General features: G+C 42.8%; 1 protein-coding gene across 1 annotated transcript; it reads right to left on the bottom strand.

Annotated features, from left to right (window-relative positions):
• Positions 1-619: 619 nt before the first annotated feature.
• Positions 620-6006, bottom strand: ACTC1 (actin alpha cardiac muscle 1). Its single transcript, XM_004421383.3, has 7 exons — positions 5842-6006; positions 5091-5241; positions 3663-3987; positions 2814-2975; positions 2484-2675; positions 1502-1683; positions 620-949 (listed from the first exon to the last, which is right to left on the bottom strand). The coding sequence occupies exons 2-7, from the start codon at positions 5217-5219 to the stop codon at positions 806-808; spliced, it is 1134 nt and encodes a 377-aa protein (XP_004421440.1). The 5' UTR covers positions 5220-5241; positions 5842-6006; the 3' UTR covers positions 620-805.
• Positions 6007-25075: the final 19069 nt, after the last annotated feature.

A 25075-nucleotide genomic window follows, 5' to 3' on the forward strand; every position in this document is an offset into this window, starting at 1 on the left:
TCTGTCCCACAAGTTAGGCCTTCATTAGGTAGAAGTATCTGGCACCTGTTTTGTCTCATTTGTGTTGAACACACACAATGGTCTTCATCTGTTTGGGGGTATTTGGAATGGGATGTGGCTGGTCTTAACTGTCCGCTAGCCTCAGTGTTTCACCATTAACATGCATAGCCCTCAGGAAAACAATTAAAGAGTCCAAGAATTAAGAATTTAAGCTAATTTATTGAAAATAATTTTTGACTTTCTCATTACCAATATATATGTGGTTTCTGCAAAGTTACAAAAACAACTGGAACATATGCTAAAACAACAATTTTCAGTGTCATCTGTAGCAATCAGTCTTAAAGAATTGTGTTAACTGATGCCATTTCTTGCTTATATGGAGCTAAACCTAATCTACTTTTCAGATGTGAAATATATTCATGATTTTGTCCCAAAGTATAAAATCAAACTTCAGTATTGTAACCCCCAGCTAAATGTCACACTAATTCATCTGATGGACTTTGTGGTGCTGTAATATTACAGTGCACATGGTGTCAAAGCTGCCAATATACGAGTTCACAGATTGAAGGAAGCAATCACTGGCCCCACCCCATGCCTACCCAAAAAAGAAATGAGAGGCTTTTGTAGGTTGCAAGTCCTGGTCTGGTTTATTTATAAAGCAATAAATATTAGAAGCACAAATAAATTGCACATGTGTAAACAAACTGTACAATGATGGATGAGAGATGAGGGAGGGTGGTTCGGAAGACTCCAAGAAGCATAATACTGTCATCCTGAATGTAAGGTGGACAAGAGACAAGGCACCTTAGAAGCATTTGCGGTGGACGATGGATGGGCCTGCCTCATCATACTCTTGCTTGCTGATCCACATCTGCTGGAAGGTGGACAGGGAGGCTAGGATGGAGCCCCCGATCCAGACAGAGTACTTGCGCTCAGGGGGAGCAATAATCTGCAGAAAGAAAGCAAAAGCTTCCAATGAACTCTGATGTTCCAAAGCAACAGAGCAAGCAACATGTTGGGGAGATTCACAGAAAAAATATTAGCTATTAAATCACTGTAATGTGAGATACTTCATACCACAAATTAATACAACTGAGTCAACTTTGATAAACTTTCCTCTATTTCATTATTTCCATTATCAAAGACCCTACAAATAGGATTTCCCCACTTCTCTGAACCAGAGTATAATATGGCAACAAGCTAAATGCATGGTGGAGGTTAGCTCAAAAGTTGGGGACTTTTAAAATGTGCTCAAATATTTAGGTTTGTTTTTTTCTTCAAAGATTTATTTTTCTCCACTGCTTGAAAGTGTTTTTAAAGTCTCCTATCTTGGGATAAGTGCTATAAAAATCAGAAAAAGTGCTAGAAAAAGTGCTAGAAAAGCTAAAAGTTAAAGTTTATAAGAGACAGGAAGCTAAGTGTGAGGGGAAAGGAGTTAGGAATGCAGTTCTGCCTGGAATACCAAGACCAGCCTTGGCTCCCCCACCCCAGAAGTCTTTACCTTAATCTTCATGGTGCTGGGAGCCAGAGCAGTGATTTCCTTTTGCATGCGATCAGCAATACCAGGGTACATGGTGGTACCTCCAGATAAGACATTGTTGGCATACAGGTCCTTGCGGATATCAATGTCACACTTCATGATGCTATTATAAGTCGTTTCATGGATGCCAGCAGATTCCATACCTAGGAAGAAGTTAAAAAAAAAAATCGCAGTGCACTCAGGCCAGGGCACCATGGTGGAGGGAAGAGAACAGGGTTCTTCTGTGTTGGCGAAATGTCACCATTTGTCTCTGAAACATATGTTCCTCTATAAGTTGCACTGCAGGGCATTTGTGGAACAGGTGTCCCTAAAAGTGCTGACGGTCAATCCACAACTGCCAAGAAACGAACAACTGTGTTTAGCACCTGTTTGGAGCGAATACTTGCTGTATCCATCAGATGTATGGAGATGTATTGGAAAAGGATAAGACGCATATTTAAGTTAAACTAATGCAATTTTTATTTATGGACTGAAAAAAGATCCTGACATGCTTCCCACTGGAAATCATTCCTTGGGAAAGATGTTTGAGGACATGTAAGTGTCCAGTTATTAGTATGAGTGGGATTGTTGTTGCATTTAACAATGAGTAACTTAAAAGGAAAGTCTAGCTACTTTGTGATGGAACTTACTGGAATAAGTCAGCACTCTTGAGTAATCATCCCTTTCCTGCAGATATGGATTATTCAGTTACTACTCTGTCTCATCCTTTATTTTGAGATGAAGTCAATGTGTCATCCATTATCATAGTACTGTAACAGAACAGCGATGGCCATGCCTTTAGTGAGTCATCAAGACATGAGGCTGAGCTGTGTGAGACTTCAAGCCATGACTTCTTTTAACTCAAAGGCCCCTTAATCCTTCTTGATTTCAATAGATTTTACTCTGGGAGACCCCAAGATTTTCAGGGACAAGCGGTGCCTCCGTACCAGACCCTACAACTCACCGATGAAGGAGGGCTGGAAGAGTGTCTCAGGGCAGCGGAAGCGCTCGTTGCCAATAGTGATGACTTGGCCGTCAGGCAGTTCATAGCTCTTCTCCAGGGAGGAGGAAGAAGCAGCCGTGGCCATCTCATTCTCAAAATCCAGGGCGACATAGCACAGTTTCTCTTTAATGTCGCGGACAATTTCACGTTCAGCTGTAGAAACAGAAGGTATCACAGTCAAGCTCTGAAGAACGAAGTCAACTGTGCGGAGGTAAGTGGGTTCGCTGGCGGAAGAAAAAAGCAGACATACACTGTGGCAGATGAGACACACACACACACACACACACTCACCTGTGGTGACAAAGGAGTAGCCACGCTCAGTGAGGATCTTCATGAGGTAGTCAGTGAGATCCCGACCAGCTAGATCCAGACGCATGATGGCATGGGGCAAAGCATAGCCCTCATAGATGGGGACGTTGTGAGTTACACCATCCCCAGAGTCCAGAACAATGCCTGTCAGGTGAAATAGACGAGAACCAGGTAAATCCCTGAGGACATAACTACTGAAGCCTACTTCAAATCTCGGCTGAGATAAACTAGCCCTGGGCATGGGTCCAGATAAAATTAGATCTCTTACACATGAAGAATAAAAATGAGCATAATCGATGCTAAATCTGAAGCCAGCAACAGCTCATCCTTTAAAATATTGCAGTAGAAAAATTTCCCCAGGACACTTTCAAATGACCATTCCTTTTATCAGCCATTAGCACATTATGTAAGCATCCAGGCGTGTTTTTCTTTCCTCTCATCTAACTTACACATTTCTCTCTTTTTTGACTCAGACCCTGCAGAGAATGTGGGTTCTCCTTGGGGATGTTTGCCCAGGGGCTGTGATGGTATGAACACATACCAATGCCTGCTATATACCAGGTTGACACATTGCGCGGAGTCTCAATACATGGCATCACATACTTTAAGTAAGAGAAGATCTAACTCCACGTGCTTTCAGCTCTCAGAAATAAGCGTGCTCTGAAACTAGCCTCAGGGCCCTATGGTTGGCTCTCTCTCTTCGCACAGACACCTTCCTAGGGAGCGTGAGGGAAGGGATCATTCCTTTTCCAGTTGGGAAACTGATTCACAGCTAGGTCAATGACTTGGGAATGTGATTCATCAGTGACTGTCCCCACAGCCCAAACATACCTGTAGTACGGCCAGAAGCATACAGGGACAGCACTGCCTGGATGGCCACATACATGGCGGGGACATTGAAGGTCTCGAACATGATCTGGGTCATCTTCTCGCGGTTGGCCTTGGGGTTCAGCGGGGCCTCGGTGAGCAGAGTGGGGTGTTCCTCGGGGGCCACGCGGAGCTCGTTGTAGAAGGTATGGTGCCAGATCTTCTCCATGTCGTCCCAGTTGGTGATGATGCCATGCTCGATGGGGTACTTGAGAGTCAGGATTCCTCGCTTGCTCTGGGCCTCATCACCTACGTAGGAATCCTTCTGACCCATACCCACCATGACTCCCTATAAAAAGAAAAAGATGGGAAAATCAAGCTCCCACCATGCCAGAAATATAACTGATGCCTTATAAATTTACATCTAACTGCCCCAGTCTTATAAATACCAGAAATAAGAAACAATAGGGTTTTACCCCAATTTAGAAATATCATTTAAAATCAGTCTAGTACCTTCTCCCCTTCCCTGCCCCCAAGAGGTATAATTCTATTGTTTAGAATATAACTGGGGGGAGAGGAATGAAGCTATTTCATCAAAGAAGCAGAGCCTCACCTCATTTTAAAAATACCATAATGTCTTCATTAAATTATTCAGCTCATCACCCATGTCAACCGGAATATAAATGACTACATTATGGAATGACCAAATTAATGACACATTGTATTTCTCCTAAGAAAAGATTTTGACATTCATCAAGTGAATATAAAAAGATGGGCTGGTATGCCATTATCACGCTGCCCATGAAATCCAGCCGGCCGGCGCTGTCCTGGAGTACCCATCATTCACCAACACTGAGGACTACGGCTCTCCTTCCTGGCAGCCTGGCTGGCCAGGCAGGTGGCATTTCTGTTAATAAACAAGGTGGTATGTCACTCTCACCGTGGCACTTACTGCCTCTGTCACCCCTGGCTTCTAAAAATGCAACAGTCAGGAAGCAGATAGATTACATTTTGGGGGAGCCTTGTAAACTGGCTGTGAATAGGAGAGAAGAATGTGGGTTGGGTCCTTGTTGGTTGAGAGAAGTTAATGTTTTGAACAGGACTGAAAAGGGAGGTCAAGGAAAAAAGTAAGGTGTGTAAGAGGTAGAGGAGGATACTGAAGGCTAAAAACGCAAGTCAGGGGTGGAGGAGAGAAGCTGCTGCCTTTTCACATAGGGAGCTGGACCCTGGGAGAGCTGCTTCCCTGTAGTGGCTCCAGGGAATGTGTACATTTCTGGTATGTTGGAGGGTGGTGTATTGCTTGTCTTGGCTTGAATTTTGAAGCTAATCCATCTTTTCCTTATTTGACCTAAGGATTTCACGAAACAAGAGGGTCAGGTGAGACATGCCTAGATTGCTGGGCTGAAGAGGGGGCAGGAAGGGGTGTGGGGTGTGGCTGGGCGGGAAGTTTACCTGGTGGCGCGGGCGGCCCACGATGGAAGGGAAGACCGCGCGGGGTGCGTCATCGCCCGCGAAGCCGGCCTTCACCAGCCCGGAGCCGTTGTCACACACCAAGGCGGTGGTCTCCTCGTCGTCGCACATCTTGGCACGGCTTCAGCGGGGTCTGCAGGTTGAGGAGAGGGGGGCGGCCCGCGCTCAGCGCCTGCAGAGCTGGCCTTCTCCGCGCCCCGGGAGGAGGGGACAGGGCAGAGGGGGTTTCGAGGGTGGGGCGCCTGCCATCTCCCTTCCTCTTGAGGCAGAAAAAGAAAGGCAGGAAGAAGCTGGGGAGATTGGGGGGCGGGGTGCGTAGAGAAGGGGAGAGGAATCACCCAAGGCTCCCTGGCCAGGAGGTTCACCCTCTGCCCCGGTGCAAGGAGGGACCGTCACCCCTTAGCAGGTCCTCTCCAACCCTTGACATTTTCGCCTTTTCACCGACTGGGAACCCTCTTCGGCCCCATCCACACTCCCATGCCCGTTCCCCAGGTGAAGGGAAAAGCACACGACAGCAGGAACCCCAGACGCCCCGTGGGGGGCCGCAGGGCTCCCCTTCCGCGCGCCCCTCTTCTGTGACGAGCCGGGACAAAAGGAGTTAGAACCAAATCGAAAAGTTTGGTCTTAAAAAAAAAGTGACGGAGAGGCAGGAGCGCGGGCCCCTGGCTCAAGGCGATGGACGGCCGGTGGCTGCGCGGGGAGGGAGGGCGCAGGGCGCAGGGCGCTGACTCACCGTCCGCGGGCGGGCTCGGCTCGGCTCGGGCGGCGGCAGGCGCTGGGTGCCGGGCGCACGGCGCGCCGCTTTATAGCGCGCTGATGGACGGGGTCAGTTGCAGCAGCCGGGGGCAGGGGTGGGGGGCCCGGTCGGCCACCTTGCCTTATTTGGTCGCCTTCGCACCACTGAGGAGCGCCGAGGCCATTCATGGAGCCAAGGGCAGGGGAGAGGATCAGCCAGGGGGCCCCCAGACCATGTAAGGAAGGGGAGGGGGCAACCAGGGGGATGGCCAAATAGGGAGCTGGGGAGGGGCAGGCGGGGAAGGGTAGGGGGCAGGGGAAGACTAAGTGACGCCAGCCCACCCACCTCCCCCTTCCTGGGTGGGGGTGTGCCCTGGGTGTGCTGTGGGCTCCTTCCTCCGCAGCCCCGCCAGCCTAAGAGACAATAAGCCACATACAAGCGGGAAGGCTTGGCGCCCTGCCCTCTGCTGAGGGGTCCTGACAGCTGGACGAGGGCAACTGGGGAGCGACAGCAGCTTCTCATCTTCCAGGACTGGGAGGCGGAGGAGCAGAGCCCTGGCAGTCCTCATGGGCCCAAAGGGCACCACAGCAGCACATTTGGGTGGCAGGAAAAGGGGCACCTGGGACAGGGCTTCTGGCCTTGTCCCACTGGCCTGGATGACTTTACTCGGGGAGCTGAGCTGTGCTCCTTTAGGGCAGAAAGCTGAGATTAACCAAGGCCACCTTTGTCCCTAACCCATGCATGGCTCAGGGTCTGGCCGGGGAAGAGGCTAAGGAGGGCTGCTGTGAGAGCCTGGCCAAGTCTTGCTGCAGAAGGGGCAGGTTCACCCCAGCCGGGATATCAGGAAGCACTCCTCCCCGCTGTGGTGGGTTTTGCTCCAACTCAGCCTCTGGTCTTTCGTCCCAAAAAGGATCCCCTGCTGCCAAAGTGAATGAAGGAGCAAATGCCAAACGTAGCTTGTCCACTTGCTGCTGGATAGATGGCCATCTGTAATCTGGGGGCAAAGGCCTTCCTTCCAGATGGAGACAAGACTGAAAGAGCAAATACTCCTGTCAAGAAGATAACAGCATCTTCAACCATAAGAACATACCCCATGGATGAGCAGTATGGGCATAACCAGGAATGAGTGAGAAAAGCAGGCCCCACCCTAGAACTATTGACTTAGAATCGGCGCCTGAGCAAGATGCCCAGTTGATTCACATGTATAGTGAAGTGTGAGAAGCGTTGATTTAAATGATATCAGCTCCTTCATGGAAACAGATTTTGAAGGATCTTGGGGCTTTGGAGAAGGGAACAGAAAGATGACATGAAATTGGGGACAGGAGAAAGGAACAGAGAGACATGAGGGCACAGGTCAATAGTTTGCCCTGGGGTGCCCTGTATTCTCTGTTCTTGACTGGCACTTTGATTTTTAATGCTTGTGTTTTTCTTCCCATTCACACCAGTTAAAAATAGAACACTGGGCACAGGCATCCATCTCTAGAGTGGTCTTGGATAGATATGCTGAGGAGGCCTGCTGATTAGATACTTGTCCAGACTGGGGAATGCTGGGCCCTCCCCGCTGAGCTCCCCAACCATGTTTGGGTTGGTCTGGAGAAGAAACTGTGGGGGCAGCAGGGTGATGGAGCCAGTGAGGGGCCTGGCTGGGATCACGCCCCACCGCGCAGCAGGCATTTTACCGTGAAGATGCTTATTGACAAGATGCAAAGGGCAGAGCTGCCTCAGCTCAGGCAGATGCAGAAGAACCAAGGCAAAGGAGAAATGGGACTGGCGTTACAGCCAGACAGCCCCGGGTTCAGATCCTGCCTTTATCACCTACTATCCATTTGGTCTTGGGCAAGTCACTTAACTTTCCTGACCCCCAATTTTCCCCTCTGAAAAAGGACACAGCAACTCTTTTCTGCCAGAGCTTATTAATTACTGTAATAATTTGAGACAAGTGATATCACCCACATACAAGATAGAAAGCAAATTGTAACTGTTATGACTCAGGAATAACATTTTTGGAGGCAGCAATAGCTCTCTCATTTGAAGAACTGGGTCAATTTCATTCATTTATTGATTCAGCAAATATTTGTGGGACAAGAACTAAGCTAGTCACGGGACACAGTGGTAAATAAAACAGAGCAGGACACATCCTCCAGGGCAGTCACAGAAAAGTCAGAGACAGTTATGGTACCTGCCAAGAAGGAAAAAGAGGGAATCACTGGGGTAGTCACAAGAAGAGGGATCCAAAAGACGATTCAGAGAAAACATTCTTGAGGAAGTATGATTTCATTGTTTTTAAAGTAGAGTAGGACTGAAATGCATGAACATTTGTGTGAAAGAAAGAGTTTCCACTGGGGAGTGGCCGATGGTGGATTCCCGCGTTCGCTGCCATAAGGGAACTCCTGGAAAGTCCAGCTTATCACTGAACACCATGGTTATTGACCTGAATCCTTTGCAAATACTTTCAGGGCTCAGGAGGCCAATTCCAGCCCACCCACCTCGGGATCAGTCTGCCCTGGTGGGGGTAGGTAGGTCAGTGGAGCACTGAGACCAGTTTCATGAAACAATCTTCACCCCTAAAATGTTTTTAAAACAATTTCATTTTTTTCACTTAGAATAAAATGTATTTTCATATGCATTATATTTATGATAAGAAAAGAACACTTTTTCACTTAAAGATTATGATGGTTTGATGTTTGTTAATTGTAATATGGCTTAATTTCCACAGTTTAAAATTCTGAACCTCATTGTTTATATACTTGAAAATATAAGTCAATGGGAAAGTAAGACTCAATGACTGATTTTCACTTGGCACAATTTTTCAGGGATCCATTTAATTTGAAAATTGAGATTGACTTCTGTCATGTCTATGTGAGTATATAAAAATGCCTTAACCTTTGTGGGCATTCTAGATATTCCTTTTTTTTAAATTGTGGTAAAATATACATAACATAAAATTTACCATTTTAACCATTTAAAATTGTACAGTTCAGTAGTATTAAGTATATTCATATTGTTGTGCAACCAATCTCCCAATGACTTTTTTTTTTTTTTTTTTGGTGAGGAAGATTGTTGCTGAGCTAACATCTATACCCATCTTTCTCTATTTTATAAGTGGGATGCCTGCCGCAGCATGGTTTGATGGGAGGTGCGTATGTCTGTGCTGGGGATCTGAACCCGCAAACCCCGGGCTGCCACCGAAGCGAGCGTGCGAATTTTAACCACTATGCCACAGGGCCTGCCCCCTAGTTACATTTTTTGATGTGAATTATGAGTAAATTGGTTTCCGAACCCGGGAATGGCTGTGTCCCGCAAACCGAGGACTGGTTTATATCCCATGGGGTAGGGAACCATTGTGCCTGTCTGCCTGAGGTCACACATATGAACAAATGGAAGAGTCAGGATTCAAAACCAGGCCCTGACTTTATGCTCTGTTCCTAACCCCTTTCAGTCTACTTGGACTGCTGTTTCTCAGAGTCTATTGCTAGAACCGCTTGCAGCTAAATTACTCGAGCTGCCTAATAGAAATTCAGATTCCCAGGTTTCACCCTGGAAGATTGAATCTGCATTTTAGGTAAGTCACTACTGCTCATCCCCAGGTGATTCAGAGGGAGAAACTTGGCGGCACTGCCTGGCTGTTCTTCCTCAGGCCCACGGAGCTTTGCTGAAGCTGCCAGGGCTGGCCAGAGTCCAGCTTGGCTGACCTTGAGTATCTCAGTAGGATGGCAAAGCCGGGGCGTGTCCCCACAGCTCTCGAGGGCCAGCGAGGCCCTTCTGGGCAGGCACAGGCCATGAGGGAGACGTGCAGGGCAAGCTGAAGGAACAGAAGGCGGGACAGTTCCCGCTGCCCTTGCCTCGAGGGAAGCCTGTTTCATCCACCATCTGCTGGGATCTGGAAGGGAGCGGCCAGGCCTCCTCCCGGCACTGGGGGATTAGCAGTCACTTATCTCAGCTGTTCCTCCATTCGGAGGTGTCGCAGTATTTACAGAGAAGCTAGAAACAGACCTAGCCACACTTAATTCCTCCCCATGAGCCCTCTCGGTCTGCTCCTGCAGCCCCTCCTGCATTCCACGGGCTAGAAGGGAGGGAGAGAGGCTCTTTCTAGACGAGACCAGGGGTGGGGGCAGCCAGCCTTCTGAAACATTGCTATTTTCTTTCCCCACACATTTGTTCACTCCCACTGCCCTCTGGCTGGAGCTGGGTTTCAGTTTTCATTAAAAGAAGAAAGTGACGTGACTGTGAGGGATGCAGGCCCCCGCACATCCTGGTACTGGGAATTCAATACCAAGGCCCGCTTAATCTCTGCCACATGCTGTCCCATGTTTTACATGCAACCACCAAAGAGATTAACCCGGGGAGGGTACCTCAACCCCAAATGGATTCTGTTCTGCCAGATTCTGGCAGTCACCGCCTTCTGACATGATAGGACCAACTGTGATGAGCCATTTAATAAGACTTAGAAAGGAAAGGCAAGAAGGAAGGGTGGGGTGGGGGGGTTGCAGAGCAGAACATAGAAGGGAGGTCCTTCTGGATCCCGGAGTCACATGGGCCTAATGATCTAAAGGCCGAATTTTTACTCTTCTATCCTGGGGTAAGTCTGGGAAATCACAAAGGATTTCCAATAGCCTTTTTAATTCCTTAAAAGGAGTTTGTCCTTCCAGAATGAAATGCTGAAGCTCGCAGGTTTCGGCTTGGAAGGTTCCTCTTAGCTCAGATTTGGCTTGCTCCCCACACTGGCAGTAACACTATTTATGGAGTTTCAGTTTTTCAAGTGTTACCTGGAGCAAGCTTGCCTTTCCTGGAGATCCCAAACGTGGCATTGCCCAACCTAAGGCTGACGGCATTTCGTGCTCACACAAGTGCCAGAAGGCCTGCATAGGAGGCGAGAGCTGTGAGCTCTGAGATGCTCCTACCATATGACGTGGAGCCCATCTCTTCCCCATTAAAGAGTAGGCACATATCTGGCACACAATAATAGTAGCAGTAATTGCTAACATTTATTGAGCGCTTACTAGGGCCATGCGCTATCCTGACACTTTATATGTGTCCATAGTAAACAGGGTCAACTTCTAGATGAAGCTGGACTAACTGCGGGCTGCAGAATCCATTTTCACAGAATTGCTCTTTGATAGAATGTCACCAGCCTATATTGAGGGGCTGTGTAAGAAATAAGTCACCACCTCTTTTGCAAGGACATTGTCATGGATGTTCATCATAGGACATGGTCTTCTTATGAGTCTCTTAGAAGAATTTCCTGTCTGGCTCTAGTACCAAGAACAATAGCATTTCTACCAAGCAGCTGGGTTGTTTTGATCCTGTGGATCCTGAATCTAGTGACCAACCAAGTTTTTCTTTTGGTGGTGGCTAAGAAAAATCTTTAAAAACAACATATGTGGCCCAATTGTTAACATGATTTCAAATCATTATGATCTATCTTACATACCCACTTCTAGTTTTCATTTTTCCTTTTCTTCTACTTCTAAGTTTTATTTGTCTGTCTAACTTGGTAAGCTGCTATAAATCTTTTGTGGGAGAAAACAAAGGGTGGGTGGATAGATAGATAGATAGATAGATAGATAGATAGATAGATAGATAGATAGATAGATGATAGATAGATAAAGAATGAATGTATGGGGACAATGGAGAGAATATTTGAAATTGAAATTGAGGTGATCACTGTCTACGTAGCCAAGAGTCCAAGATGACTTGCATGTCTGTAGGTTTCTTCCAGCCCAGTGCAAGCTTATATTGCTTAATGAAAACACTTATTGCCTGTAAAGTCTTGTATCATCTTTATTTTCCTCTTAACATCACGGTAAGTATAACTGGCAATCTAAAACAACATTTTGCCCATTATAAAAATAATATGTGCTTATTGTGGTAAACTAAAAAACACTGCACAGAAAAGTACAAAGAAAATGACATATCTGGTTGAGTTTTTAAAGCCCTGTATTTTAACCTTCCTAAAGTAAAATTGAATGTGACATAAAATTCATGAGGCCTTGGCTTCCATATCTACTTACAGCTGCTGGGCTGAGAACAGAAAAATAGCCTCCTATTCTGGTACTTTGCAAGAATGTCCACTTGTTCTTCAAAGAGAGACATGCAATGCAAGGAATTTGCATTAAAAGCATTTCTTGGTTTTATTATTATAATCTAAATTATCTCTCGTCAACAACTGGAACCAAAGAGTGCCAAACTGGGAGCAGGCTCTGCCCTTGGGATTATACCCCATATCTCACTTGTATATTTTAGAGGGCAGCTTTCAGTTTGCAGCTCAGCTGTTGAACTCTTTCAAAATTGCAAGCTAAAAAGAGAGATCTGTCACTAACATAAAATGAAACCATATAAATATATTGCTGAAGGCTTTGTCTTCATGTGGGCGGTTCGAAAGCCATTGTTTTAGGGAATATGTTTACAGCTATTATATGATCAGTATTTCTAAACTCCTCTTGGTTAGGACTACAAATAACCGATTCATCTTACCCTCATGCCCTCTAATTTCTTTTCATAAATTAAAAAGTAATAAAAATAAAGGCTTTGCCAAAAGCAGTCACCTGTGCTAACCAGAGGAAGGAAATGGAGATCGTGTCTCCAAAATAAAAACAACTGGAAAGCCTTCTCAAGCCATGACTTGAGTGAAAATGCTGGCACTCACATAAATAAGTAGGTCTAGGTGCTTACGGCATTTCAAAGAGAAGGGCTAGACTTCGAGAACAGAAAAAAGAAAAGAATGATTCATTAAGTCATGATGTGGCTTTGAAAAATGATCAGAATCATCTTGAGCACGCCCAAAGGATATAACAGAGTAAGGGATGACATCACCAAAGAAATACCTGTGAGGATGGGTAGAGCTGAGGTGGGAACATTCTTTACAGGTGAATAAGAAGAGTGCCCTCTGTTCAGTTAACAGTTTTGCAAACTCTATTTAAATATGCAATTGTCTGGGGAGAAGTTCTAGTTGCTATTTAATATTATGCTCAATATTTATAACTGCCACCAAAGAGTCATACTAGGCTCATCTCTCCACCAACAGGTATAGCCATCTTCTCTCTGTGTCCTCTGTCCAATGACAGAAGAGTCCAAAGCCCTACTGCTGAGGGTGCAGAAAGGGAGCCCTGAAACCCTAAACCAAGCTGATCCCTTAGACTGCCATGATTGGTCATTTCCGGTGTCCAGCCAGGGATCACATCACTAAGCTGCTCGCCCAACGTGGTGGGTGGGGATGAGGAGAGGGGTAAGGAGATGGTGAGGAGGGGAATGACCTACAACTCTTCTACCCTTCCCATGTGTTTTTATGTGACTAGAAAACTGAAAATGATAACTCAGAAACACATATAGATGCTGGTACAAGGGCTGATGCTTTGCTTTCACACCGGGCAATGACCTTAGGTAAACTGTGTTCATTTTGTCCGACTTAGGGATGTGGTCCCCAAAACGGTAATAGGAAAGGCAAAATTGACCCATGAGGCAGAAAGCCTTGTTTATTAGAACAGCTCCAGTGTTCTAGAAGTGCCCACACCTCAGGCCTAAATATCAACTGTAAAATATTGTTCTATAATTTATAACTTTAGGTAGTCAGATGTTTCTTTGATCTATTTGGAAACTAACCTTTATTCTGGCCAAATATGAAAAGTTAAATATTAAGCTTGCTGACTTTCTCACCTGGAACACATTTGTGTGAGTCTGAGAGAATCAGTCATGAGTGAAAGATTTATTGCTTCTGTTTCCTATATTTCATAAAGACGTCACAGGGACAAATCAAGTGCACTTTTCCAAAGCATCTGATTCAGTGTAATCACGTAGACAGGGTTTTAAAAACCTTAAAGTTGGTGTTGGGCAGCAGCTAAGAATGAATGGATGCTCTTTGTTTCCTCAGATATTTGTGGGTATAGAAGATCTAGAGAACATTTCATAATGTCACTACAGTGAGAATGTGACACATACGAATATACCTTTTACAAAGAAATGTGGCATACTGGGAAAATATAGTACCCTACTTTCAGAGGTTGTGTCCTTTCCAATAAACTATCTTTTACCCTCCTAGTCTCTCTGAACGTTATTTAAATTCTCAGCATCAACCAAGAAGACGTCTAGTTCTCGGTGACTGATTTTGAGCAAAGAGCTTCAAACAATTTCTCTGGGGGATTCAGGCTTGGTTTCACCAATGTGGGAATGCAAACGTGTCCTTAGTCTCTCATTTCACAAATCACTTAGCAAAATATTTCAGATGAACAAACTCCTTGATTTGAAAAAGCATTATTTCTAACTAAATAGAATCAAAATAGTGATGCTTATTGTGCAAATGTAGATATGAACAAGAGGAAAAATCCAATTTTGCAGCTAAATGGGGTTGCCTTGAAATCAAGATGTGGTTTAGTCAGTCTCTCCATTCAGTTGATATGTATTTTTTTTTAATTTTTTGTTTATTGCAGTAACACTGGTTTATAACATTGTATAAATTTCAGGTGTACATCATTATACTTCTATTTCTGCATAGATTACATCATGTTCACCACCCAAATACTAATTACAACCCATCACCACACACATGTGCCGAATTATCCCTTTCGCCCTCCTCCCTCCCCCCTTCCCCTCTGATAACCACCATCCAATCTCCGTCTCTATGTGCTTGTTTATTGTTGTTATTATCTACGACTTAATGAAGGAGATCATACAGTATTTGACTTTCTCCCTCTGACTTATTTCACTTTGCATAATACCCTCAATGTCCATCCATGTTGTCACAAATGGCTGGATTTCATCGTTTCTTATGGCTGAGTAGTATTCCATTGTGTATATATACCACATCTTCTTTGTCCATTCGTCCCTTGATGGGCACTTAGGCTGCTTCCAAGTCTTGGCTATTGTGAATAACGCTGCAATGAACAGAGGGGTGCATGTATCTTTATGTATTGGTGGTTTCAAGTTCTTTGGATAAATACCCAGCAGTGGAATAGCTGGATCATATGATAGTTCTATCCTTGATTTTTTGAGGAATCTCCATACTGTTTTCCATAGTGGCTGCACCAGTTTGCACTCCCTCCAGCAGTGTATGAGAGTTCCCTTCTCTCCACATCCTCTCCAACACATGTTGTTTCCTGTCTTGTTAATTATAACCGTTCTGACGGGCATGAGGTGATATCTCATTGTAGTTTTGATTTGCATTTCCCTGATAGTTAATGATTTTGAACATCTTTTCATGTGTCTGTTGGCCATCTGTATATCTTCTTTGGAGAAATGTCTGTTCAGGTCTTTTGCCCATTTTTTAATTGTGTTGTTAGTTTTTTTGTTGTTGAGATGCATGAGTTCTTTATATATTTTGGAGATTAAGCCCTTCTCAGATGTATGGTTTGCAAATATCTTCTCCCAATTGTTAGGTTGTCTTTTCGTTTTGTTGATGGTTTCCTTTGCTGTGCAGAAGCTTTTTAGTTTGATGTAGTCCCATTTGTTTATTTTTTCTATCGTTTCTCTTGCCCGGTCAGACATGGTGCTTGAAAATATGTTGCTAAGACCGATGTCGAAGAGCGTACTGCCTATGTTTTCTGCTAGAAGTTTCATAGTTTCAGGTCTTACATTCAAGTCTTTAATCCATTTGGAGTTAATTTTTGTGTATGGTGTGTCGATATGTATTAAATGCCTTCTCTGAGCAAGGCGTTGTACTAAGTAGAGCAAGGAATATTAGAATGAAGGAGATAGTGCCTGCACATCAAGAAGAGGTTGACACTTCATTAAATAGTACACAAACCTGACCATCTATCACAAAGATCTGTGCTAAACAGCATAAAACAGGTGTTCCACAGAAGCTGGGGGGTTGGAAAAAGGGAGCGAGTCCTTCTCATCAGGACACTTGGGCAAGGCCTCACAGTCCATGCATTCTGAGCTGAGCCTGTGAAGGCTAATTGATTCATAGGTTCCCTCCCACCCCAACCCACACTAGTTTGGCATCATTTTTGCACATGAATTAGAGAGGGGAACAGGATGACTTAAGGCCAGAGAAGCTTCATAAGAAAATATTGGGGGTGGGTGAGCCTCGGTGGCCTAGTGGTTAAGTTCAGCATGCTCCACGTCGGAGGCCCGGGTTTGGTTCCCAGGTGCAGACCTACGCCACTTGTCTGTCAGTGGCCACACTGTAGTGGTGGCTCACATACAAAAAAAGAAGAGGAAGATTGGCAGCAGATGTTAGCTCAGGGCAAATCTTCCTCAACAAAGAAAAAAGAAAAAGGAAAACAATTAGTAGGCTTTAGTATATTGTGTTCTATTTGTGAAATTATTTGCTAACCTAATCATTTTTTTTTAAATGAAGAACACAAACACAGACACATTATTCCCTCTTGGAATAGTTTGTTCAACAGACATTCATTGAATGTCCCCTACATGCCACATAATGTACTTCTGAGGAGACGACTTCAAGTTTCCATATAAAGTCAGAAATAAGCACACTACTGAAGATGCTACTGAAACAGTCTTTTCAAGTGAAAAGTATATAAAATGTGTGTGAGTGCAAGTGGCTGTTGTGTGTTTTAAAGGGTAGCCACATCTTATTCTCCATGAATTGAAAGCTGGCACAGACCTGAGATAGAGCTTTTCCCCACTTACCCAAGTCACCTCCCATGACTGATGGTAAAAATCTCCAGGGACTGGGAGGTTTCACATTCACCTGGACATAGAAACATTTAACTGCTGAAAGCTGTTTCTAAAACCTAACCAAACACACAACTGTTAACAGAGAGGACAGTGTTGATGGGCAAGGGAGAAAGGAATTTGTTACATGTTCCATTTTGTAATTATGTATTGTTTGAGTACTTTTCCAGAAGCCTGAATTACTTTTATAAATTTCAGGAAGTAAACAATCCAATTTAACATTCTCTTGCTGAAAGTCCAGCCCGTTTTTGTCTTCCTTACCCAGTGGAGGTTTCTACATAAAAACGTCCACATACTTGAAGAAAGACATTGCATCTCTGGGTGTTGTTTAGGATCTTTTTCACAGCAGTACTATTTTTAAAGCTGTCTTCATATTTGGTCAATAACCTAACTCTGCTCCCAGTTTTCCATGTGCAATAAAATCTCTTTTAGCCAGATTACTTAGGTATTGGGTTTCTGGTTAAGTGTAAAATGAACATTGTTTGGAGAATTAAACTCATCTAAATACACCCACACAAAACTACAGAGAAGATAATTTAATTTCCTTTGATGCTTCAGAAGTTATCTATAGAATATTCTCATTTTGAAAATGAATTCTTGCCACATATCATGGCATAATGTTTATGACAGATGTAGATATTGAGCTAAACTAAAATTATAACATACTGAAAAGTTGCTTATATGAATTAATTTGTTGGTATCAACATACCTGTTATCTATGTCTCTTAAAAATCAAGTATAGGTCAGATTTCTGGTTCTAGCCAAGATGGAGCACCCTATTCCTCCCGGATCTTCCCTCTTACAACCAGGGAGGTAACACAACAAACAAACACAGGAAGACTCAAGAGGAAAGATGAAGGTGGACTGCTGGGGACTTTGGGACTGGAGAAATAACATGGTGATGATTCTTTAGGTTTCCTTATTGCCTCCCATGTATCCCAGACAGGGTACTATCGTAGCCTCCATTATGGAACTGCCAACAGGCATAGGTAAAGTAAGCTCTACGAAAAGTCTGTTCCTCCCAGTCAAAGAACCAACAAAAGAGTGGCCTCACAATGGAAAGCCTTTATGGCAATACCTGCCCTACCCTAGCTAAACACTAATGGGAAAATTGTGTCCCTCCACCCTAGTTTCAGTGGGGCAGATTGGGGAGCTGATCTTCCTCCCCAACCCCCATCCCTGCAGAATCAGGTGGTGGTACTCCACTTCTCCTACCCAGTGGTGTTGGTGGGACTGATGGGGAGCTGATCTCCCATTTCGTGCCTGGTTGAAAGCAGACAGTGAGTGCTCCTATATTCCCACCTGGGTGGTGTCAGCAAGGTGGCATGAGGGAGCCTTGTGATGAAACTGTTCTGTATTTTGGTGGCCATATGAAGGTATGTATGTGAAAAAATTGCATAGCACTAAATACACACAGACACTAAATATACACCCTCACATGAGTGAGGGTAAAACTAAAACTGCTATCTGAATGTGATTGATGGATGGTATCGATGTCAATGTGCTAGTTTGATATTGTACTGTAGTTATACAAGATGTTACCTTTGGGGGGAACTGGATGAAGGATATATGGGACCTCTGGATTGTTCTTTTACAAATATGTGAATCTACAATTAACTCAAAATATACAAGTGTTACAATCAAGTATAAGGTGTGCAAAAATCCAGTTTTTTCAGTTTTTCAATCAGTTTGATTCTGAATGAATTAGTTCTATGTTCAGGTGATCATAGTTTATAAAATTTAAATAGCTGCACTAATTATATTGCATTCCCTATTTTTATAGCAAGAGTACTGGCTTGCCCAGTATAGGTCTGGTATGTGGACTTGGGCACCATTGAGGCTGAAAAGGTTTCAGTGTCCATGGGCATGTCTGACAAATCAGGCGCTGATGACAGTCAGCACCCTGCAGTGTGATGGAAGAGCCCCAGAAGGAGAACTTACACCTCCCTGAGGTGGAATCTGCACAGTGAGCAGGCTCAGCAACAGGACCTGAAGACTGGAGATGAGTGATGCTTCTGATGAACAGTAGGTAGCTATTGAAAACGTCCCACCTGAGCTCCTCCAGGAGCAGGTGAACACCTTGAGCCGGAAAGGCCTATTTTCAAACAAGAGAGCTGTCCCGCTACACTCTCGGGGCCTGAGGGTCTCTGCTGGGAGCACTCAGTAGAAGAGCAGAACTTAGAAAACGGGATGTTAGTTTTCTGCTCTAGTCCAGATCCACAGCTGAGCGATGTTTGGCCTGAGATGCAGCACCAGGAGAAGGCGTCTGTGAGGCCTGGATACTGGCAAGCAGGAGCAAGTGAAAGACTGTGCAAATGATGGCCAGAGCGGACCGCATGGCAGCAGCCAGAGTACCAGTCCACACTTTACCCTGAGCATCTGTGAGGTACTCCACAGGGACTCTTGGAAAGAAGAGGTGAGAACCTGAAAAGGGCAGGAATGTGTGAGAGATGGGGAAGGAAACAATGATACTCCGTTTTGCAGATAGAAGTTATCAAGCAGATAAAAACCTAGGCCGATTGTTCTCAATCTTGGCCACACATACTCACCCGGGGAGCTGATGCCTCAGTCTTGCCTCCACAGCTTCCGATTTAATTGGTCTAATTGGTCTGGGTGCACCTGGCATTTGGGAAATTTTTAAAGCTCCCCAGGTAATTCTAACGTTTAGCCAAAGTCGAGATCCATTGATCTAATCATGTGCTTCTCAAACTTAAACTTACATCAGAATCACCCACAGAGCCTGGTCAACTGCAGATTGTGGGGCGCCATGCCTAGAGTTTCTGATTCCTAAGGTCTGAAGTGACGCGTGAGAATTCGCATTTCTAGAAAGCTCCCACATGGTGCTGATGCTGAAAGTCTGTGGAATACACTCTGAGTGGCACTGACCTAGGGTAAGTGTTTATTGAGATGACATTTGTACCCACCATGTGGCATGGGTGCTGGCAACATTCAGATAGTGAGAAGCAGTTTAAAGTAAGAGCCAGTGAATAGATTCATAAAGGCCTGAGCCTCGCTACTTCGTCTGCCACTCATTACATGATCTGGAAAAATTTACTCAAATTTTCCAGACTTAAATTTCCCCACCAGTAAAGCAAGAAAAATTATGAGATCTACTCATATGGTTGTTGCAACAATTAATATTTAGAAAGTGCTTTTATCACTGATAAACACATTACCTATATTATAACGATTTAATCCCCAGCCAACTCTGTAAAGTATTATTTCTCCTCTGAGGAAGCTGGGGTTCAGAGAAGTTAAATAACTTGTCCAAAGTCACACAGCTAGTTAGTATGGGCTTAGAATTTGAACATATGTAATCTGACTCCAAAACCTATATACTTAACTATTATATTTGCAATAAATATTAGCTATTTTGGATAGTAATCATATTAATAATTAAATGTACATGAAATTTTAAACACTCCAGATCAGTGTCTAGTTTTCATGAAACACAAATATAAAACAGTTGAGTAATGGTAGACATTGGGAATTGCTAGGATTACATCTAACCTCAACATATAAGCTAGTGTTTCTCAAAATGTGTCTTCAGATTACCTGCAAAGGAATCATCTGGAAATTTCTACCTCAAACCTATGGAATCACAATCTCTTGGGGCCAGGGGTCTGAGTCACATGCCTATAAATTGAACGTATTTTGTAATTACTCTTCTTTTATTCCTTAGACTGTTCTAGGGTTCCTCTCAGTGTTATGTTTTTAAGAATTTATAATATACTATTTGGGGAAGCTCAAGTAGAATGATCTATAGTTTGAGAAAAAAATAAAATCTACCATTTAAGCTTTCATAAGCGTATGGATAAAGTAATGTATTAGATATCTGGTTTAAAACCTAAACCGTTATAATATCTGGTAACTCAAGAACCCAACTTGACAAATAAGTGATCAAATCATTTCATTTTAGAGAAGAAAAATTAAAGTTCAGCTACATCTCTCACTTCCCTGTTGTACTTCCTCAATTTAAACAGCTGAGTAGTCAAGACTTTTTAATATAAGATTTATTGACACAGTGAAGTTTCATAGAAAACCATTTCTATTCGAAGAATTCCTCTGATTCCATGTTGTCAATGAGCACTTAACTGTGAACAGCATCCACACTCTGGCTATGATGGACTAGCATGTTCCCATCCAGAACAACTAGAAAAGCTGAGTAAAGCACTTTTAAAACATTTCTTTGAAGGCACTGAAGAACTATCAAGGCTGGGAGGACTTCAGGGACCAAGACACCAGAGAGGACGGAAGCAAAGAGTTGAGTCCAATATCTGCTGCTGCTTCTCCCTTGAGGCATTTGCCCATTTGTAAGGGGGCGGGGGGGCAGCTAGAGCAGAAGCTGAGAAGATAGTGGCAGCCAAAAGCTGAGAAACTGAGCAGAGACGGAACAGTCTCATGGGGCTGGGGTGGGGGCCTGCCAAGGAAGAGTGGCCCTGGTAAACAGTCCAGGCCTTCAGCTGAGACCCACAAACTTTACACCTTAGGAGTTAAGACAGCTTCAGAGTTAACAGACATTGAGTCAGCTCAATCTCAGGATAATTTAAAGGGATTGGCCTTACTTTGCCTGTCAAAATCACAAGCAAATACCCTCTGGAGGAAGATAACATCCAACAGAGCTTTAGATGATCTCTACCATTTTTCATAAATAATGTCTGGTACATAATAAAGGAGTACTTGACAAGACCAAATAATTGAAAACTCACAAGAAAAAGTTTGACAGTGGAAAGAGACCATCAGGAGATCCAGATACTGCAATTATCTGACATATACGTTAGATATGCTTTAGAAAACTGATTAATATGTTTAAAAAATAAATGGCAAAATAGAGAATTTCATCAAAGAATTGGAATCTATTAAAAAGAATCACATGAAATTCTAAAACTAAAACTATAATAAACTAATAACAATAGATGAATTTAAAAGCAGATTGACACAACTGAAGAGAGGATTAGTAAGCTTCAAGGTAGGTCAGAGACTATCTCCAGACTAAAGCATAGAGAACAAAAGAATGCAAGGTTGGTTTAACATTTAAAAATCAGTTCATGTAATTCAGCACATTAACAGAATGGAGGAGAATAATCATATGATCTGTGCAATATATGCAGAAAACACGTTTGATAAAAGTTAACACCCATTCACAATAAAAACCCTTAGCAAACTAGGAATAGAAAGAAAATCCTTAATCTAATAAAGACTATTACAATAAACCCACAGTAAACATCATATTTTGTGTCTTGTTCCCTGAGATTGAATAAGACAAAGATGCCTGCTATCATCACTTCTACTCTACATTATATTAGTGCTCCTAACAGTGCAGGAAGGCAAGAAATAAATAGAAGGTATAAGAATTGGAAAGGAAGAAACAAAGCTGTCATAATAGTGAGTGTAAAAAATACAAAAGGATTTATAGTCAAACTATTTAACTTAATAATTGAATATAATGAAGTCAGTGAATTAAGGGACAATACATAAAAATCAACACTTTCTCTACATGTCAGCAATAAACAAATTAAAAAATAACATTTGAAATATATCATTTAAAATAGCATCAGAAAACATCAATACCTAGGATTAAATCCAATTAAAGATATATAAGACCTCTACACATAAAACTACAAAACATTAGTGCAATAAGTTAAAGAAGACCTAAACAGATGGAGAGATAAGTCATGTTCATGAGTTAGAAGATTCAACATTATAATGCTGTCGAACTGCATTATTAGGTCAGTTCGACCTAAATTGATTTTTAGATTCAATGCAATACTATCAAATTACTAACTCTGTGTGTGTGTGTGTGTGTGTGTGTGTGTGTGTGTGTGTAAATGGAAGTGCTAATTCTAAAACTATACAGAAATGCAAAGAGCCATGCATGGCTATGATAACCTTAAAGAACAACAAATCTGAAGAACCTACACTACTGGATATGAAGATTTATCATAAAGCTATAATAATTGAGTGTTGTATTGGTGCAAGTTTAGACAAATAGAGAGTTCAGAAACTGACCCACACATATATGTACAATTGATTTTGACAAATGCCACCTTGAACAATATTAAGGAAGTGATAGTCTCTCTCTCTCTCCTTTTTTTTTTTTTGTTGAGGAAGATTGGCCCTGAGCTAACATCTGTTGCCAATCTTCCTCTTTTTGCTTGAGAAGATTGTCACTGAGCTAACATCTATGCTAATCCTCCTCTATTTTGTATATGGGACGCTGCCACAGAATGGCTTGATGAGGGGTGTGTGGGTCCATGCCTCGGATCTGAACCCACGAACCCCAGGCTGCCGAAGCAGAACTCACGAACTTAACCACTATGCCACCGCGCTAGCCCCGTGATGATCTTTTTAATAAATGGTGCTGGATCAACTGGATAATCATATGAAAAAAAAGTGAATCTTGACTCTATCTCACACCATATACAAAAATCAATTCTAAGTAAATCGTAGATCTAAATGGGGGAGTTTAAAAAACTAAGTTCCTAAAATAGGAATTTAGGAATAAAATCAATTTATTCCTAAAATAGGTAATAAATTGATTACTTTGGAATAGAGAGAGATTTCTTATACAGAAAACACTAACCATAAAGAAAAATAATGATAAATTGGACAACAATAACTTTGCTTCAACAAAGATTCTATTATGAGAACGAAAAGATAAGCAACATTGTGGGAGAAAATATTTGCAATACATACATCCAACAAAGGGCTTAGATTCAGGTTATATAAGGACTTCTTAAAAATCAATGAGAAAAAGACAAGCCAAAGTGGCCAATAAACATATAAAAGGGCAGCCAATCTCAATAGCAATAGGGAAATGCAAATTAAAATTGAGCTGCCACTACAGACTCTAACATAATCTTTGTCTTATTATTCTCCAACCCTTAACTTCAAGATTTTACCTCTTTAGCCAGATGACCCACCAATCTAATCTCTATGGCTGTTGCTCTCTCTCTCATTTTTTCTCTCTCTCTCCAATCATACAGTTAGACCTCTGCCCAGAATATCATCTCTACTCTTTTCTGCCACATCATGTTTCTCCTTTTCTTCTAATCTCTGAAGGCATTCCCTTTCAAAAAATCTTTCCAGCACAACACCAAGCCAAGTTGATTACCAACACAAAAATAAACTCTCTCTTGTGCCTTCACCCCCTAGCCAGTCCCTGCTCTCCCCAACTCCCATCTTCTAAGCAGAGACAGGTTGCTCATTCTATGTATATCGAAGGTCATAAACACATGAGCTTCAAGTAGGTGTCTTTAATATCTTTGTGCTTACCCTTTCTCTCCTTTTGAAATTTAGGCTTCCAAAGGCCAGAAACCATAGTCTGTATCTCCCTCACAGCCTACTAATGAGTTACCATTTTGATTCAGTGAAGCTTAGAAAAATGAAATCATTTTTAAATTTTTATTTTTATCTGTTTTAAAAAGAAATGTTTCTTCTGTGTTTGATTATTCAGAGTGGTTGCAAAAAAAAACTATTTAAGAATTTAGGTGCCATTGCTATTGCTTGTTTTCGACTTACTCCTTTGACAGTCTTGAAAAACAACAAAAGGATTATAAATTTTCTGAGCAATGAACTGAGAAAGAATTCTTATCCTGTGACAAATCATTTCCAGATTCTGTTGAGTTACACTGGAAAAAAATTAAAGTATGTGTAAATTGGGAGATGGAAAGGAAGGGATACATAGCTTCGGGTGCTTCCGTATAACTTGTGTCAATAGAATGGAAAACAATTTAACCTTGGCCCAAGAAAAGAAGGAAAAATCATGAGTATCAGAGACCTATGCTGGACTTGTCACTCTGCACTGTCTTCATAGTCAGGGCCAGATTCCTACCCTGTGCTAATTTATGGATTTTCTCTGGTGAAAGTAGGATGTGAATCTCACTTCCAAAGCGAATTTGAGATCTTTGATTTAGGGAATACATGGAAACAGAAATAAAAAGCAACCAACTCACAATCAAAATTGTTTTCATTAAACTGTCAGCAAGTCTTCAAAGCTGATGACTCCTATTTCATATAAATGAAAAGAAAATCAGATGACATGAGGCCAGGAAAATAAACACCACATTTATAATTAGAAGCTCTTCCAGAGATCTGGTCACGTTCATGTGTAACATGATATAGTTTGAGGATTTCATGAGGCACCAGGAGGCAAAAAAATCCTCTCTTCGAGGAAAAAGCCCCAGACGTGTAAGAAAAATGCCCACATGGTCTGGCCGTCCTGCTACCCAGTTGCGCTACCCTGAGTGTCCTGGAGTACCAGGGAGGGTCTTGGGGAAGATGGTCCTGCTCCCTTCTCGCCGGTTCTCAAAACTTATCCCTTTCTGTTCAGCTAATTAGAGACTCCTTTGGGATTATCAAGATATTTATTTTTCCCCTCTACCCCACGAAGGGTAAGCCTGTTGCGTTATAAATACACGTTATTCTCTGTTACTTAAATTAGGTTTTATGCAATTTGATCATCTAAAAGCGAACTTTAGATTGGAACCAAAGTCAGTCTGGCTTGAGCTGGCCATCCTGATGACAGGAGGGGCAGTGATGCCATTGCTATTGTCACAATGTCTAGTTTTACAACAACAGAGACAGAGCAGAATGCTAA

Source organism: Ceratotherium simum, chromosome 3 (assembly GCF_057802395.1).
Source record: "Ceratotherium simum simum isolate JZ-2026a chromosome 3, ASM5780239v1, whole genome shotgun sequence".
NCBI lineage: Eukaryota > Metazoa > Chordata > Mammalia > Perissodactyla > Rhinocerotidae > Ceratotherium > Ceratotherium simum.

Excerpts from the sequence above, each read along its gene's own strand:
- ACTC1 (XM_004421383.3), bottom strand. The coding sequence starts at position 5,219 with ATGTGCGACGACGAGGAGACCACCGCCTTGGTGTGTGACAACGGCTCC. Across the intron at positions 3,988-5,090 it reads TGGGCCGCCCGCGCCACCAG|GGAGTCATGGTGGGTATGGG; the intron begins GTAAACTTCCCG and ends TTCTTTTTATAG. Across the intron at positions 1,684-2,483 it reads CTTCCAGCCCTCCTTCATCG|GTATGGAATCTGCTGGCATC; the intron begins GTGAGTTGTAGG and ends ACTTCTTCCTAG.